At 40.7% G+C, this 18490-nt stretch overlaps 1 protein-coding gene across 5 annotated transcripts in view; it reads right to left on the minus strand.

The window, feature by feature from the left end:
• Nucleotides 1–18490, minus strand: part of PAPOLA (poly(A) polymerase alpha) — a 365046-nt gene that overhangs the window by 143920 nt on the left and 202636 nt on the right. For all 5 annotated transcript variants that reach the window (XM_033951973.1, XM_033951971.1, XM_033951970.1 and 2 more), the window contains one exon: nt 9600–9684. In XM_033951973.1, the coding sequence (XP_033807864.1) occupies nt 9600–9684 (85 nt within the window). The remainder of the gene's footprint in view (nt 1–9599; nt 9685–18490) is intronic.

An 18490-nucleotide genomic window follows, 5' to 3' on the forward strand; every position in this document is an offset into this window, starting at 1 on the left:
GTTGAAAATCAATCTGACTGCTGCATCCTGAATTATGCGCAGTCTATGAAGATTTTTCTGAGTACCAGCAAGATGAACAATGTTACAATAGTCCAACTGACTAAGAACAAGTGATTGAAACAACAAATGAAAGGAGTTAATATCAAGTATGCTCTAATAGTTCTTAGTTTCCATAAATTATAGAAACCTTTTGAACCAATGAGTCAACCTGATTTTTCATAGTAAGGGTACGATCTAAAATTACACCAAGCATCTTTAAGGTTGACTGGATACTATCGATTGTATCATTTAAAACAAAAGATGTAACATCTTCATTTAAATTTGGTGATGCAAAAGAAAAATTTGTTTTTTTTCTGTATTAATTTTCAATTTAAATTCTGACATCCAAAATTCAATTATCTGTAGAATCTCAACCACAGTTTGATTTATTTGAGAAAGGGAAGTATGTACAGGAATTAAAATAGTGATGTCATCAGCATAACTAAATAATTTAATTTTGAACTGGGATAATCTATTGCCTAAAGAAATATTAAAAAGCAATGGAGTCCAGGTGGGAATGAAATGCACTAATAGCACCAAGATGAACTGCAACCAAATTGGATTTTAGACCAGGCTCTAATCTTGGTAGTCAAGGATGGATGGAAGTGGACATGAGATGGGCTCTAGAAAATGGAATAGAAGTATATCCACTTGAAGCAATAACAGTGCTGAGTGGAAGGGGTAACAGATGTTTCAATGACAGTGGATACTGCAGCCGAGAGGCAAAAAGCATTTACCTGTTTGGTGAAATGAACCATGCTGTTAGTGCTAAGGAGCAAAGGGGTTAGGATGAAGTAGAGACCATTCGTTCTCAGTTAGCAATGTAGAAAATGGTTATAGTTTCCATGGTTTCCTGACTGAGTGCTCTAGGAGGAGTGAAAACCAAACCTAGCTTGGCCAAAAAGGTGCTATGAGAATCATGATGCCCAAATTTAGAGTAGACTTTTCCCTATAAAAGGAATTGGAGGAAATACATAGAGGAACTTGTCCTCCCAGTGAAGTAGAAAGGTATGTGACACAATAAAGCCCTACGATCAGTTAACAGTATGAAGCTAGTATGTCAATTATCTAGGAACATAAACCATGTGTCTACAGGAATAAAAATGTTTATGATTGCTGGGATATCTTTATGGAATAAGTTACCCAGTCAAATACGATTATGTGTGGAATATCCCACTTTTATAAAACTGCTTAAGACTAAGTATTTGTTGACGCATACATGATAATTTTTTTTCTCTGAAACTGTCTTGCTTTCCCTTACTTGAGTATTTGTTGAAAATATTGTAAACGGCAATTTTTATGCTTTGTGTGTGACGATTCTGAACTATGCTCTACTGTGTGTATTTTTATGTTTTTATGTATATTATCCTGGAAACCGCCAAGATTTTTGGCAGTATAAAAACTTTTTAAATAAAAAATAAGATTGGAGACAAAGAATGTGGAAGTGTGTTGTTCTGAGGGGAAGCAAAGAGATCTTTGTTCAGCATTCCTCATCAAGAGGAAATCAGTTGTAAGACTGCTGTGCTAAGAGACCATTTGTGAGGCAAAAGTAGTCTACTCAACTTGTCTGCCAACATATTCTGCTTTCCTGCCCTATTCTAAATCTGTATTACTTGCAGAAAAAGTAGAAAAGATCCAGTGCCTCCTTGCTTGTTCAAAGAGAACATGGCAACCTGGTAGTCCATATGAACGAGTACTACCTGTTGAAGGAAGCAATCTTAGAATACCTTGTGTGTTTCCTATTGTTCCTAGGTTTAAAATATTGATATGGAGGGCATGTTAGCGGTGAGAAAATACTCCCTGATTGTGGAGACCATCCAGATGAGCTTCCAAGCCCAGCATCGAAGCATCTGTGGTTAGATTTTGGTGAGGAGGGGGCTGAAGAGGCTGAGTAAGATTTTGTGCTAACATCACCGTAGATCTGGGATGACAAAGTGAAGCAAGGTCCATTGTATAATTTTGACGTGAAGGTGTAATGGAGTCATGTGAACTGTTGTAGCCATGTGACCGAACAGGTGTAATATCTGGCATGCAAAGTGCGCTTGAAGGTGAAGACTGAGACACGTGAATGAGATTGTTGACCCTCTACTCAGGTAGAAAAGCCCAACCTTGAATGGTGCTCAAGAGTGCTCCTTATGAACTCCGAGGTTTGAGACAGCTGTAGATATGATTTTTGGTATTTGAAAGCAAACACGAAAAGCTTGAGATAACAAAGGCTTCATCACAGGTAAATGAGTATGCCAGAACCTCATCAAACAAGCACCTATCTAGGGAAAAACATGAAACCCCCCAAAAGCAAAGAGTTGTCTCAACTACCACTAGGCATTTTTCTAGCAGAGGGTAGAAGGGTTCCCAGAGAACATGCAAAAACTCTCCTTCAGCAAAAATTTGTTTAGGTCTCGGAGGTCTAGAATAAGTTGAAGGCTTCCAAGTCTTTTTGGTATCCAAAAATACTTGGAGTAGAACCTCCAATCCCTCTCTTGCAGAGGTACAGGTTCTATTGCATTTAGTTAGAGAAGGGTGAAGAGTTCTTGGTGAAGGAGGGTCTTCTGAAAGGAATTGAAAAGACTTTTGCTTAAAACAGAATAATCTGCCTCCAATAGGGTGGCAGTTAGAATGAGTGGAAAAGTGGCAAATGTTCTCTAGAAAATAATCAAAATGACTGCTTTTTGGGCAAAGAAAGAGGTTCAGATATTTGTGTCTTATTTTGTATGGGAACACTGACCAACAGGCATAGAAAATGATGAAGATGGCTGGCCATAACATTTTATGTTATAGTAGTATGCACATCTAGAAAGAACAAGAGTATCTTCTAAAAAGACAGAGGTTTGATACAGTTGACATAGTGTCTATGTGTTTAATTTTAATCAGCCACTTCTTCAATCTTGCCTCCAAACAGATCACACCCTTACAAGGAACATCTTAAAGGTGCTACTGGATTAAAGCTTCCTGATAAGAGACCTGAAGCCAAGATAAACAACGCACAGCAATTGCTACTGCTGATGTTCTAGAAGAAAGGTCAAATGCATCAAATATACCTCTAGATAGGAACTTTCTGGTATGGAACAAGTTCTTAGATAACTGTTGGAATTCTTTAAGTTTATTTTGAAAGTTAAGGATTTTAAATAAATGGAAGAATAGAACTGGTAGTCCATAATTCTATTCATGAACATGGATGATTGAAAAATGTGTTTATCAAAAGCCTAGTGTTCTAGCTTCCCTTCCTGGAAGAGAAGAAGCATAAGACGTACTACGTGAACATTTTAGAGCAGATTCCACAAATAGAGGGTTATGTTGAAGTTATGTTATCTCAAACCCTGGACATCTGTATTCTATATAGTGTCTTTTTCTGTTTAACCCTTTCAGGACCAAAGGACATATTTGTCCCATAACTTTAAAATCCTATAAATTTTGATTGGGATAGTCTACAGTTCTAAATTTGATATGTACCGATTCCATATGATACTGCCTTTATGTAAACAAACTGGTTCCGACATTCATTCATTAGCGTCGTTGCCAGATTGACGAGAAGATTCACTTGCCACACTGTCCGTAAGCCAGAAGTGTGATTTTTTTTTTTAAAAAAAAAATAATGATATTTCACAAAAAAAATCAATTTTTTGGCACCTGCAAGCCCTTTTTACCATAAAAATGTCGTCAAAACCACAAAAATTGGCCTACGATCCTTATGGTCCTGAAAGGGTTAACATAGAAAAAGAAAACATAGAAAAATGCTGGCAGATAAGGGCCATAGCCCATCAAGTCTACCCACACCTGGAGATCACGCTCCTAATGACCCATCCTTAACTCCACCCTCTTAGGGATCCCACATGCACATCCCATTTACCCTTAAAATCTGGCACGCTGTTGGCCTCAATTACCTGTATCGAAGCTTGTTCCAATGATCAACCACTCTTTCGGTGAAGAAATACTTTCTGGTGTCACCATGAAATTTCCCGCCCCCGAGTTTAAGCGGATGCCTTCTTGTGGCTGAGGGTCCTTGGAGAAGGAAAATATCTTCTTCCACCTCGATACGTCCGGTGATGTATTTAAATGTCTCAATCATGTCTCCCCTCTCCCTACGTTCCTCGAGAGAGTAGAGCCGCAATTTGTTCAGCCTCTCTTCGTATGAGAGATCCTTGAGCCCCGAGACCATCCTGGTGGCCATCCGCTGAATCGACTCTGCTCTTAGCACATCTTTATGGTAATGTGGCCTCCAGAATTGCACACAGTATTCCAGACTGATAGAGGTGTTTCCTAATTCTTAAGAGTATACAGTTGTCAAAGTGTTGCTTAGTCAAGAAGCTTAAAAAGCTCTGAATGAGGTTCTTCCTCTATCTTTATTTTAATGGAAAGAGCTTGACCCATTTGCTTTATAAAGCCAATAAAAGATATGCTCTGATAGAGACTTATTCCTTTGAGGTGAAGAAGTATCAGAAGGTATGCCATAGGATTCTTCTACTGACAAATTTGGAAAATCCTCAGAATAATTTGAGATAATAGATTTCTCAACACACTCTTCTTGGCAAATCTGAGAATGCATATTCAGAGGAGTCGAGGCAGGGGTTAATGCTCTGTCCCAAGAGATAATTATGCCAATGGTACATGTAGTATTCAGGCCAATAGCGATGCTTAATGTTGAACAGGGGTGTGCAATCTCGTTCTCAATCCTGGGCTGAGAAGGGCTTGGATGCCTTTAAAGCCTGTATCGACCATCTGTGGTAGCCCCAAAAGTTCTTGTTTGAGCATAGCTCATATAATCTCTTGGAGAGAGTTGGCATCTGCACCAGAAGTATCATTGGTGTGGAAGCAGTCTGTGATGCATGCTGTCTGGGCATGGGAGATCTTGATGTTGAGATACGCCTAGGAGGAGATATGATTTGCAAAAATGGAGAGCAATGTAAGGTATGTCGACTTAATCCTACGCATCCACATAAAATCTTATGTATCGATGAGGTGGATGTCATGTTAGAAGGGAAAGAATGTTTATGCTTCTTAGCATTCGGATGTGCTACTTCCCCATTGGTGAGGCATGGAGGAACATGATGTTGAGTCTAGCCTTTGAAGAAAGTCCAATGCTTGATGCTCTCTATGTGGCATCAGTGCACACAGTATCGATATCAATGCTGCTGTCAATGCAGGCTATGCAACAAGTCCCAAATCTCCCACCATGCTCTATGCTGAACAAAAAAACCTTTCACACTGAAATTATCAGGTTTTAAGTGTCCTCTTTTGCACACGCAGACAGATCAGTATGTACCTATTGATCAGGACCTAGAAACTGAAAATACCAATTATGGGGGGTCAGCGCCTGAAATGGTCCAATTACATAGAGTATAAGTCACTCAGCAATCTCCAACGTTGAGGGAAAAGTGATGTCAAAAAGGCTCGATGGCCCAGGGAGCTCAAATGAGCAGTATACCGAAAACCACTGATGTTCACTGGGGCGAAAAAGGTTTTGAAGTGGTCCAAAGACCAAAAAATAAAAAATGAAGAAAATTTAACCATACTGAAGTGAATGCTAAAAAAACGATAAGTGAATTATGACAAAAAGTACAATAAAATGAAACCAGGAACACACAAAATGTTATCTAAGTCTGATGTGCTGAGAAGAAACTGAAGCGACAGCTTCTCAGCGCTGGGGAAAGCTAAAAACTGATGGTCCCATGAGCAAACTTTGGACAGGAAGACACTGCTTAAAGATTTAAAATGACAGTGCACTTGCAGTGTCTATACCAGGTTCTGTAGATGAAGTCAACTGCATGTGAGAATATAATGCTTGTTTCTCCAAGGAGAACTTTAGTTATATTAATCTAAATTGTTGAAACTGCTTTGGTACTCAATATTCACTTGTGGAGACATTTTGGTGCATGGTTTATAATTAAAGGGTTTGAAAATCTTGACGGTGGAATTGAGTGATAGTTGGATGCTGCAGTGTTGGCTCTGAAGCAGCGGACAAGCAGTGAGTCCGCGAAACGCTGGCCGCGTCGGCATGTCCAATACATGAGCACTGCTTGAAAAGCACATCCAGAGACAAGCGCTGTTTGAGTTAAGTAGCTTGTCAATTTTTTCAAATCCTGGAGACGTGCATAAACGTAAATAAAAATGTGTATGAAATTGCAAAGATACTGAGGTGTATTTTAAAATGATACAAAAAAAGTTTTAAAATTTTCTAAAAATAATATTAAATAATTAAGTTATTAAAGTTATATGAATTCCAGTATTAGTTCTTTTCGGCCGATGATTGGAGCAAGGAGCAAAGTTGCTACGTTGATCACTCGAGTTTGTGATAAAACTACTGTGCGTAGGCTCCAGTTCTGAGGCCGGTGGAGTGAGATGCACTTTTCTGGCTGAAGTGGTGTGTTAGTTTGTTTCTATTTATAATTAAAGGGCTCATTTCCAAAACCCTCCGAGACCAATGGACTTAGGTGATTTTGGAAATAAGCCTTTCTCCACACTCCTTTTGTATAGTTAACAGTAAGAACATAAGAACAGCCTTACTGGATCAGACCAATGGTCCATCTAGCCCAGTATCCCGTCTTCACGGAGGCCAATCCAAATCACCAGTACCTGGCAAAAATCCAAATAGTAGTAGCATTCCATGCCACCAACCCAGGGCTTCTCCCCTGTCTGTCAACAGCAATTTATGGACTTTTTCTCCAGGAACTTGTCCAAACAATTTTTTAAACCAGGTCCAAACCTTTTTTTTTTAAACCAACTACATCAGAAGGGTCAAAGTCCCTCCTCGAGGGCCGCAATCCAGTAGGGTTTTCAGGATTTCCCCAATGAATATGCATGAGATCTATTAGCATACAATGAAAGCAGTGCATGCAAATAGATCTTATGCATATTCATTGAGGAAATCCTGAAAACCCGACTGGATTGCGGCCCTCAAAGAGGGACTTTGACACCCCTGAGCTACATTAACCGCTCTTTCCACATCCTCTGGCAACGCATTCCAGAGCTTAACTATTCTCCAAGTAAAAAAACTATTTCCTCCTATAGGTTTTAAAAGTATTTCCCTGTAACTTCGAGTATCCCCTACTCTTTGTAAATCTTGATGCAGTAAAAAAAAAAAAAATTGATCCACTTGTACCTGTTCTACACCACTCAGAATTTTGTAGAGTGCGATCATATCTCCCCTCACCTCTTTTCCAAGCTGAAGAGCCCTAATATTTTTAGTCTTTCCTCATACAAGAGGAATTCCATCCCCTTTATCATCTTGGTCGCTCTTCTTTGAACCTTTTCTAGTGCCGCTATATCTTTTTTGAGATAAAAAGACCAGAATTGAACATAATACTAAAGGTGAGGTCACACCATTGAGCGATACAGAGGCATAACATTCTTAGTTTCGTTTACCATCCCTCTTCTAATAATTCCAAGCATCTTGTTTGCTTTCCTAGCCACCGCTGCACATTGGGTGGAAGGTTTCAGCATATTGTCCATGATGACAGCCAGATCTTTTTTTCGAGCGCTGACCCCCAAAGTGGACATTAGCATCCGTAACTATGCTTTGGATTATTCTTCCCAATGTGCATCACTTTGCATTTGTCCACATTAAATTTCATCTGCCATTTGGATGCCCAGTCTTCCAATTTCCTAAGGTCTTCCTGCAGTATTTCACATTCTGCATGCGTTTTAACAACTTTGAACAGTTTGTTGTCATCAGCAAATTTAATCACCTTAGTTGTAATTCTAATTTCCAGATCATTTATAAATAAGTGAAATAGTACCGCCCCCGGTACAGATCCCTACAGCACACCACTATTTACCCTCCTCACACCAATCCCTGGATAATTATATTCCCTGCTATCCTCTCCTATTGATATTTAAAAATTCCTAATGATGATGCAAAAAATATATCTTTGATGACTAAGGTCTTTCACTATGAAAGCTTCTGAAAGATGGATGGACAAGCAGTGGCTAGGTTTGAAGTCTTTACAATTAGCAGTAAAACTCATATTGAACTTGTGTTAATCCAGTCCAGTCCCTTTAATATACAATCTGAAGCCACAGTCACAATTTAAAAAAAATGAAACTACCCCTACCACCCACCTAAAAAATAAACCAACCTCTAAGTTTGTCGATATGTTAAGATGCCACTTTTTCCTTAAAACTGTGAATGATGTTTTTTCTTCTCTACATTGCTACTTCCTACAACTCAAGGTAGATTCCTTCTGGAGATTCCTGATATCAAAATCATAGAAACACGACAGCAGATAAAGGCCAAATGGTTCACCTAGTCTGCCCATTCGCAGTAACCATTAGCTCTTTCTTTCTCCAAGAGATCCAACGTGCCTATTCCAGGCCCTCTTGAATTCAGACACAGTCTCTGTTTCCACCATCTCTTCTGGGAGACTGTTCCACAGGTCTACCACCCTTTCTGTAAAAAGGTATTTCCTCAGATTACTCCGGAGCCTATCACCTCTTAACTTTATCCTATGCCTTCTCATTGCAGAGTTTCCTTTCAAATGAAAGAGACTTGACTCATGCACATTTATATTACGTAGGTATTTAAATGTCTCTATCATGGTCCCCTCTCCCGCCTTTCCTCCAAAGTATACAGATTGAGATCTTTATCTGTCTCCATATGCCTTAGCATGAAGACCACATACCATTTTAGTAGCCTTCCTCTGGATCGACTCCATCTTTTTTATATCTTTTTGAAGGTGCAGCCTCCAGAATTGTACACAATATTCTAAATGAGGTCTCACCAGAATCTTATACAGAGGCATCAATACCTCCTTTATCCTATTGGCCAAACGTCTCCCTATGCAACCTAGCATCCTTCTAGCTTTCACCATCACCTTTTCAACCTGTTTAGCAACCTTAAGATCATCACATACAATCACACCCAAGTCCCGCTCTTCCATCATGCACATAAATTCTTCACCCCCTAAACTGCACCATTCCCTCGGGTTTTTGCATCCCAAATTCATGACCTTGCATTTCTTAGAATTACATTTTAGCTGCCAAATTTCAGACCATTCTTCAAGCTTTGCCAAGTCTTTCTTCATGTAATTCAAACCATCTGGTGTTTCTACTCTATTGCAGATTTTGGTATCATCCACAAAGAGGCAAATCTTACCTGACAATCCTTAGCAATATTTATAAAAATGTTAAAAAGAACAGGCCGAAGAACAGAACCTTGAGGCTCACCACTGGTAACAGCCCTTACCTCAGAGCGATCTTCATTCATCACTACCCTCTGTCGCCTTCCACTCAACCAGTTCCTGACCCAGCCTGTCACTTTGGGACCCATCCCAAGGGCACTCATTTATTAGACGTCTTTGAGTACCTCTGCTGCACAGAAACTTATAGCAAATGTAGAATGCGTTGTCACGTTTGCCAGACTTTCAGAAAACTAGATGACAGACTGCTTCAATTTGAGCCATAAAAGCTGTATGCTCTAACCATCAATTTTTTCAAAGATGCTTCACCTCGGGGTTTTAGACCAATGTCTTATTCGCTGAAAAAATTCCACACGTACCATATAGTTTTCTTTTTATTTTATTAACGAAATTATACCAAACATTTCTTGCATGATTAAAAATACATACTTGTACTTCTGAAAGAAGTTTGGAGCTTCAAAAAGTTTGGACCACTCTGCTTTACCCAGCAAAATTTCATCTGTGATGGCGAGACCTGTGTTATAAAAGATATTTAATAAAATCCAATGTAGATTTGTGATGCAGTCAACTGTCAAAAATCTAAAATCTTCTAATACGAAGTATTCTTATGTTAAATGAGCTGTCTTATTTAACATTTTGTATGAGGACCTGACTAACTTGGATAGTCTTATGAAATTCTTTGTTAGGGTGTTTCATTACTAATCATCATTTCCAGGACACTAGACTCAGGTGCTGCTAGTTAATTATAAATCAGCATTTCAAAGCTAGTTGAGCCACCTGCATAATATGAAAAACCTACTATTGATAAAATAGCCACAGTACACCCCAATACATTATGATCTTTATGGCACTCGTAGAATAAAGCTTTAATAATACCAGTTTGGTTTATTTTATTTAGCTAGAAATCATTTGCAGTTAACAAGAATATCTCAAAGCCACTATTATATATATATATAGTGGTACCTCGGTTTACTAGTGCACCAGTTTGCGAGTGTTTTGCAAGACGAGCAAAACATTTGCAAACTTGGTGCCTCGTAAACCGAGCTTGCCTCGCTGTACGAGCGCCCCCCCCCCCCCGCTTGCGTTGCCCCTCTCCATCGCGATCCTACTTCCCCCCCCCCCGAGCAGTCAATGACACCCTTTACCCGACTAGGCATCAGTGCCGGTGCCCGAAGATCTTCCCTCTTCTGGCGCGGCCTGGGCTGGGCGGTGCGTCAGAGATCCTCCTTCTTCTGGTCTGGGCTGGGCTGGACTGGCTTTGAGCATTTGCGCATGCTCAAAGCCTTCTGGTCTCGCTCTCATCTTGGAGAGAGCGAGACCAGAAGGCTTTAAGCATGCGCAAATGCTCAAAGCCAGTCCAGCCCAGCCCAGATCAGAAGAAGGAGGATCTCCGACGCACAGCCCAGCCGCGCCAGAAGAGGGAGGATCTTCGGGCACCAGCACTGGTGCCAAGTCAGGTAAAGGGTGTCATTGACTGCTCGGGAGGGGGGAAAGTAGGATCGTGGTGGAGAGAGGGGGGCAACGCGAGCGGGGGGGGGGGATGCCGGTTCGCAGGGGGGGGGGGGAAGCTGGATCGCGGGGAGATGGTTTGGAACAGCGTCAGATTCCTCAAGGGGGGGGAGAATGGAGCAACGCTCTAAACACAATTAAATATATCTTGCTTTCCTATTTAAATTTTATTGTTAACCGGTCAGATATTTGTTTTATGATCGGGGTATAAAAAACCAATAAACTTGAAACTAGCCTCGTGGGGGGGGGGAGGGAGGGAGGAGGTGGAACCAATCAAAGCAGTTTCCCTTATTTCCTATGGGGAAACTTGCTTTGATATACGAGCAATTTGGTTTACGAGCATGCTTCTGGAACGAATTATGCTCGTAAACCAAGGTTCCACTGTATATATATATATATATATATATATATATAGCTTCTGTGAAATTTAGGATATTACTGTTCTCCTTACCTCAAAGTTAGTATGAATTAAAGTGACTAGAACTTGAAAATTTAGGGGCTCTTTTATTAAAGCTTAGCATGTTCTAAATGCTAAGCTTTAGTAAAAGGGCCACTTAGTGCCTTATTTAAATGTAATCCTTCCCTATTCTGTGCCTGTGAAATAAAGCTCAACTGAATAAGGTCCTTAATGTGTTTAATGGTGTAGAAGATCAATAATTCCTATAAATGTAACAAAGGTTAAACTTAGATTTACCTGTTAATTTCCTTTCCACCTTGCCAGACCAGTGAATAGGTTTTGTGCCTCTACTGGCAGACTGAGACAGTCTTTACAAGCTTACTGTTCCCTTATAACATTGGTGCAGCTGAGAATGAAGTCAGTATGATGTGTCAAAGATCTTTTTTTTTTTTTTTTAAATTTATTTTAGAAATTTTTACATTATTTAACAAGCATTTCGTCTTGTACAGAAAGTGCAATTAAGCAAACATAATATTAAACAAAACATTAAAATACTTCTATCCAAAAAGAGGAAATAATTCTCAACTTAATCACATACTAGTCCTCAAAATTAGGATCCAAGACTTAAGAAACGGAGTGATTTAAGGATCAAAATAACAACTAAGAGAAATCACATTATCTGATACTGAAAAAGAGCTAATTATTCCTTGGACACTGATTTTTCTTCATTCCCAAGGCGCTTCGTGGGGAGGAAGGCTGTCAAATGAGCTGGTTCAAAAAACACATATTTCAAAGTATGATACCTTACTACACATTTACAAGGATATCTAAGGAAAAATAAATCCCCAATCTGGGTCACACCAGGTTTCAACATTAGAAATTCCCTTCTTCTCTTTTGGGTCTCCTTAGAGACATCCGGAAAAATTTGAATATGAAAACCCAGGAAGTCTCTGGTTCTATTTTTAAAGAAAAGTTTTAGGATCCAGTCTTTATCTGGAGCCAGAACTACAGTCAGTAGGAGAGTGGCTGAAATAGCCACTTCTCTGTCCGACTGTTCTAATAAAGCGGATACATCCAGAGAACTTTCCTGGGATTTTCCAATTACATCTTTCTTCTGAACATCCTGAGTCTTTATAGGTAAATAATATACTCTTATCAGTGGTGGTAATGAGTTCTCAGAAATTTTTAGTATTTCCAGAAAGTAACGCTTTATCATGTCTCTTGGGGTAATTGAAGAGACCTTTGAAAAATTAATTAAACGTAAATTGTTAATCCGGGAATTGTTTTCAAGTGCTTCCAATTTTCTCCTCATTATCAAGTTATCTTTTACCAGTAAATCATGATTACTTTTTATCATTTTTATGTCCTTCTTATCTTCTTGGGTATCAGATTTCAATATTTCTATATCTTCTTTCAAATTCTTAATAACTTCTTTCTGGTCTTTAAGTTCTTTATCCAAGTTTTTAATTTGAGGAGTCAGAGAATTACCCAAAGCCACAACTAACTCCCAGAGCGAGTCTAAAGTGACTTCTGGGGGCTTAACTGGAACAAAAGGAATTGTTAGTGTAGTCAAAGATAGTTCAGATGTCTGGTCTACCTCTTCAGTGCCCTGTTCCTCCATAGCACGGTTTCTCCAGAGGGAGCGAGTCCCTCTGAGTTGTCTCCTGCAGCAAGCCCTCCGACATGCTGGCCTCTCGAGGGGAGAACACTGTTCCGTCTGACGTGCTCTGCTCTCGCGGTGAGCTAGCTCTCAGCGGCAACGGCTGGAGGGGAGGCGTCCTGACGTCGGGGCTCAGTGTCACGTCTAGCCCATGGGAAGTCGTCGAAGCACTCCTCTCTACCGACGCTTCCAGCGAGCGATTCCCCGAACCGACTTGCTCGTTTTGAAGGCGTCTATTGATGTATTCAATTGTGGTAACCGTGGATCCTGAGCGCTGGGAGGCACCATCAACATTCTTGTCCCTTCTTTTCGACTTTTTCCAAAAGGTAAGGAAAATACTCTCAGGCGTCTTTCCAGCATCAGACAGCAGCGGCCATCTAGGATCGTCAAAGCTCTTTACATAGTAACATAGTAGATGACGGCAGATAAAGACCCGAATGGTCCATCCAGTCTGCCCAACCTGATTCAATTTAAATTTTTTCTTTTTTTTTAAATTTTATTTTTTGTAATTTTTCTTCTTTGCTATTTCTGGGCAAGAATCCAAAGCTTTACCCGGTACTGTGCTTGGGTACCAACTGCCAAAATCTCTGTTAAGATTTACTACAGCCCATATACATCCTCCCAGCCATTGAAGCCCTCCCCTGCCCATCCTCCACCAAACGGCCATACACAGACACAGACCGTGCAAGTCTGCCCAGTAACTGGCCTAGTTCAATATTTAATATTATTTTCTGATTCTAAATCTTCTGTGTTCATCCCACGCTTCTTTGAACTCAGTCACAGTTTTACTCTCCACCACCTCTCTTGGGAGCACATTCCAGGCATCCACTACCCTCTCCGTAAAGTAGAATTTCCTAACATTGCCCCTGAATCTACCACCCCTCAACCTCAAATTATGTCCTCTGGTTTTACTATTTTCCTTTCTCTGGAAAAGATTTTGTTCTACGTTAATACCCTTCAAGTATTTGAACGTCTGAATCATATCTCCCCTGTCTCTCCTTTCCTCTAGGGCAGGGGTGTCAAAGTCCCTCCTCGAGGGCCGGAATCCAGTCGGGTTTTCTGGATTTCCCCAATGAATATGCATTGAAAGCAGTGCATGCAAATAGATCTCATGCAGATTCATTGGGGAAATCCTGAAAACCCGACTGGATTCTGGTCCTCGAGGACCGACTTTGACACCTGTGCTCTAGGGTATACATATTCAGGGCTTCCAGTCTCTCCTCATACGTCTTCTGGCGCAAGCCTCCTATCATTTTCGTCGCCCTCCTCTGGACCGCCTCAAGTCTTCTTACGTCTTTCGCCAGATACGGTCTCCAAAACTGAACACAATACTCCAAGTGGGGCCTCACCAATGACCTGTACAGGGGCATCAACACATTCTTCCTTCTACTGACTACGCCTCTTTTTATACAGCCCAGCATCCTTCTGGCAGCAGCCACTGCCTTGTCACACTGTTTTTTCGCCTTTAGATCTTCGGACACTATCACCCCAAGGTCCCTCTCCCCGTCCGTGCATATCAGCTTCTCTCCTGCCAGCATATACGGTTCTACGAGTGCCATAAAGATCATAATGTATTCGCATTCCTATTATTAATCCCCAAATGCATTACTCTGCATTTCTTTGCATTGAATTTTAGTTGCCAGGCATTAGACCATTCCTCTAACTTTTGCAGATCCTTTTTCATATTTTCCACTCCCTCTTCGGTGTCTACTCTGTTACAAATCTTGGTATCATCTGCAAAAAGGCACACTTTTCCTTCTAACCCTTCAGCAATGTCACTCACATACATATTGAACAGGATTGGCCCCAGCACCGAACCCTGAGGGACTCCATTAGTCACCTTTCCTTCCTTCGAGCGACTTCCATTAACCACCACCCTCTGGCGTCTGTCCGACAGCCAGTTTCTGACCCAGTTCACCACTTTGGGTCCTAATTTCAGCCCTTCAATTTGTTCAACACCCTCCTATGAGGAACTGTATCAAAGGCTTTGCTGAAATCCAAGTAAATTACATCTAGCATATGTCCTCGATCCAGCTCTCTGGTCACCCAATCAAAAAATTCAATCAGGTTCGTTTGGCACGATTTACCTTTTGTAAAGCCATGTTGCCTCGGATCCTGTAATCCATTAGATTCAAGGAAGTACACTATCCTTTCTTTTAGCAACACTTCCATTATTTTTCCAACAACTGAAGTGAGGCTCACCGGCCTGTAGTTTCCTGCTTCATCCCTGTGACCACTTTTATGAATAGGGACCACATCCGCTCTCCTCCAATCCCCAGGAATCACTCCCGTCTCCAGAGATTTGTTGAACAAATCTTTATTAGGACTCGCCAGAACCTCTCTGAGCTCCCTTAGTATCCTGGGATGGATCCCGTCTGGTCCCATCGCTTTGTCCACCTTCAGTTTTTCAAGTTGCTCATAAACACCCTCCTCCGTGAACGGCGCAGAATCTACTCCATTTTCTCATGTAACTTTGCCAGACAATCTCGGTCCTTCTCCAGGATTTTCTTCTGTGAACACAGAACAGAAGTATTTGTTTAGCACATTTGCTTTCTCCTCATCACTCTCCACATATTTGTTCCCAGCATCTTTTAGCCTAGCAATTCCATTTTTTATCTTCCTCCTTTCACTAATATATCTGAAAAAAATTTTATCTCCCTTTTTTACATTTTTAGCCATTTGTTCTTCCGCCTGTGCCTTCGCCAAACGTATCTCTCTCTTGGCTTCTTTCAGTTTCACCCTGTAGTCCTTTCTGCTCTCCTCTTCTTGGGTTTTTTTATATTTCATGAACGCCAACTCTTTTGCCTTTATTTTCTCAGCCACTAGGTTGGAGAACCATATCGGCTTCCTTTTTCTCTTGTTTTTATTGATTTTCTTCACATAAAGGTCCGTAGCCATTTTTATCGCTCCTTTCAGCTTAGACTACTGTCTTTCCACTTCTCTTATGTCCTCCCATCCTAACAGCTCTTTCTTCAGGTACTTTCCCATTGCATTAAAGTCCGTACGTTTGAAATCTAGGACTTTAAGTATCGTGCGGCCGCTCTCCACTTTAGCCGTTATATCAAACCAAACCGTTTGATGATCGCTACTACCCAGGTGAGCACCCACTCGAACATTAGAAATACTCTCTCCATTTGTGAGGACCAGATCCAATATCGCTTTTTCCCTTGTGGGTTCCGTCACCATTTGTCTGAGCAGAGCCTCTTGAAAGGCATCCACAATCTCCCTACTTCTTTCCGATTCCGCAGACGGAACATTCCAGTCTGCATCCGGCAGGTTGAAATCTCCCAACAGCAGAACCTCCTCTTACCTTCCAAATTTTTGGATATCCACTATCAGATCCTTATTAATTTGCTGCGATTGAGTCGGAGGTCTGTAGACTACACCCACGTAGATAGAAGTTCCATCTTCTCTTTTCAGAGCAATCCATATCGCTTCTTCCTCTCCCCAGGTCCCTTGCATTTCGGTCGCTTGGATATTGATCTTTACATAGAGAGCTACTCCTCCACCTTTATGACCTTCTCTGTCCTTCCTAAAAAGATTATATCCCGGTATGTTTGCATCCCATCCATGTGATTCACTGAACCATGTCTCTGTGATAGCAACAATATCTAGATCTGCCTCTAATATCAGGGCTTGCAGATCATGAACTTTGTTGCTTAGACTGCAAGCATTTGTGGTCATCGCTTTCCAGCTATTTTTCAGCGATAATCTCCTTTTTCGTATGGATTTTTGTGTCGTTTCACTTTCCGTTGCAATACTAAGAAATGAGTTGCTGATATTGCTTATGTTGCAGCCTTTACTACTATCACATCTTTTCTTTTGCCGGGGGTGGTCTCTATAATTGTCCTTCATACATACACCACCCCCACCTTCTAGTTTAAATGCCTAGAAAAATATTGTCTAAATTTCTTTGCAAGGTTTCTTTTTCCTGCTGTAGTTATATGTAGCCCATCAGTGCAATATAGCTTCTTGTCCTTCCATGTATTTCCCCATCCTCCTATGTACCTGAAGCCTTCTTGATGACACCAGGCTCTGAGCCATCTATTAAAGTCCTCTGTGTTTTTCACTCTTTGCTCTCCCTTTCCATATGCAGGCAGTATTTCAGAAAAAGCTAAAGTCTTTACAAAAGGTTTCACGCCCTCACCAAGCTCCCGAAAAGCTTTCTGTGCTGCAAATGTGGAGTTGTTGGCCAGGTCATTTGTTCCCAGATGGATAACAACATCAGTGTTAAAATCCTTAGTTTCTTCCTTAATTATAGTCAGTATTTGCCTGGAACTCCTGGTAGCTGAGGATCCTGGAAGACATTTCACTATTTTGGTCTCCTCGCCCTGTGTTTCAAGGTTAATGCCTCTGATGATGGAATCCCCCAACAGTAATAGTTTTCTGTTTTGGCTTTTTTATTTGTACTTAGGGTGCGCTTGTTCTCTTGAGTTACCTTCATTGGTTCCAGTCCCACCTCCCTTCTGTTTTCCTGAGTATCTAAGTGCACTAGTGGAGCGAAGGAATTCTGTAGAGGTAATATTAGTGAAGGTGGATGTTTCTGTGTTACATGTCGCAGTCTTCCTGAGCCTACTGTGACCCATTTATTCCTGGGCTGTTTTATTCTTTGAGGTAGAGGTGGTAAGTTGGTATGATTTTGTGGAGTGATGGAAGCTGCTTTAATTGTATTCAATTCCTGTTTAAGTTTGCAGAGCTCCTCCTTAATACTGGCAAGTTGAAGACAGATGGGGCAAGCCTTAATATATAAGATTATATATATAAGTGGACTTCCAAACCATCAAATCTCAGAATTGCCAGCAAGCTGCTCTGAACTGGGCTCCAGACTCACTATCTTATTCTCTTGGAATTTTACTTAAATACTCAGAAATCCTTTCCAATTACAGCACCTCACTGGGTGAGTTCTGGATTATTTAAATAAGACTAAGAAAGTCCATCTATTTCATTTCCCTTATTACCAGACCTGTCCGGATGGACAGCATGCAGTGAAGCCTTCCAAACCAAATCAGATGCAAAGCAGCAAAAATGATTTGTAGGGTTCAACACTAAGCGCCACTTGCTTGTGGCCTGAATATCAAATCTGTAGTATTTATAAAGGCCATGGAAGGATGACCAGGTTCCTGCTCTGCAAACATTCATCAGTGATGCTATCTCATATTCAGTCTGGGATATTGCCTGGTTATACACTTCCTGATAAAGTAATCTGGGATGCCAATTCAACAGTAGGTGACAAACAGGCTGAGAATTTGGGAATGGACATAAGGACTTTGAGATCATGGTGCTCATTTAAACATAGGCTCTAATTTTAGACTTGTCAAAATTTGCATATTAGCTATGAATATGCATCTGCCATAATGCATGATGATTGGAAATACAAGAAAGTCTGCACATGATGGGCTCCCAAACAGCTTACTGATCTGAAAAAGCAACAGCGTGTGGAGGTTGCAACCCAATTCCTAAGACAGAATGAAGAAGATCCAAGTATTCTGGAAAGAACTGTCACCGTCAACGAGACATGGGTGCATCACTGTGACCCAGAGAGCAAAAGACAAAGCATGATGAAGTAAAGAAAGTGGTACCCACCTGGCTTTGGGGACAGCCAAAAACAACTCTGCAGGAATGCAGAAGCTAATTGAACGATACAACAAATGTGTCATCCTGTTTCGTAACTATGTGGAAAAATATGTTCACCTTTACTTCTGTTAAAGCTGTTAAACGTATTTTGCCTTTACTTTTTGATTTACCTGAATCTGT

This window comes from Geotrypetes seraphini, chromosome 7 (genome assembly GCF_902459505.1).
Source record: "Geotrypetes seraphini chromosome 7, aGeoSer1.1, whole genome shotgun sequence".
NCBI classification, from domain to species: Eukaryota; Metazoa; Chordata; class Amphibia; order Gymnophiona; family Dermophiidae; genus Geotrypetes; species Geotrypetes seraphini.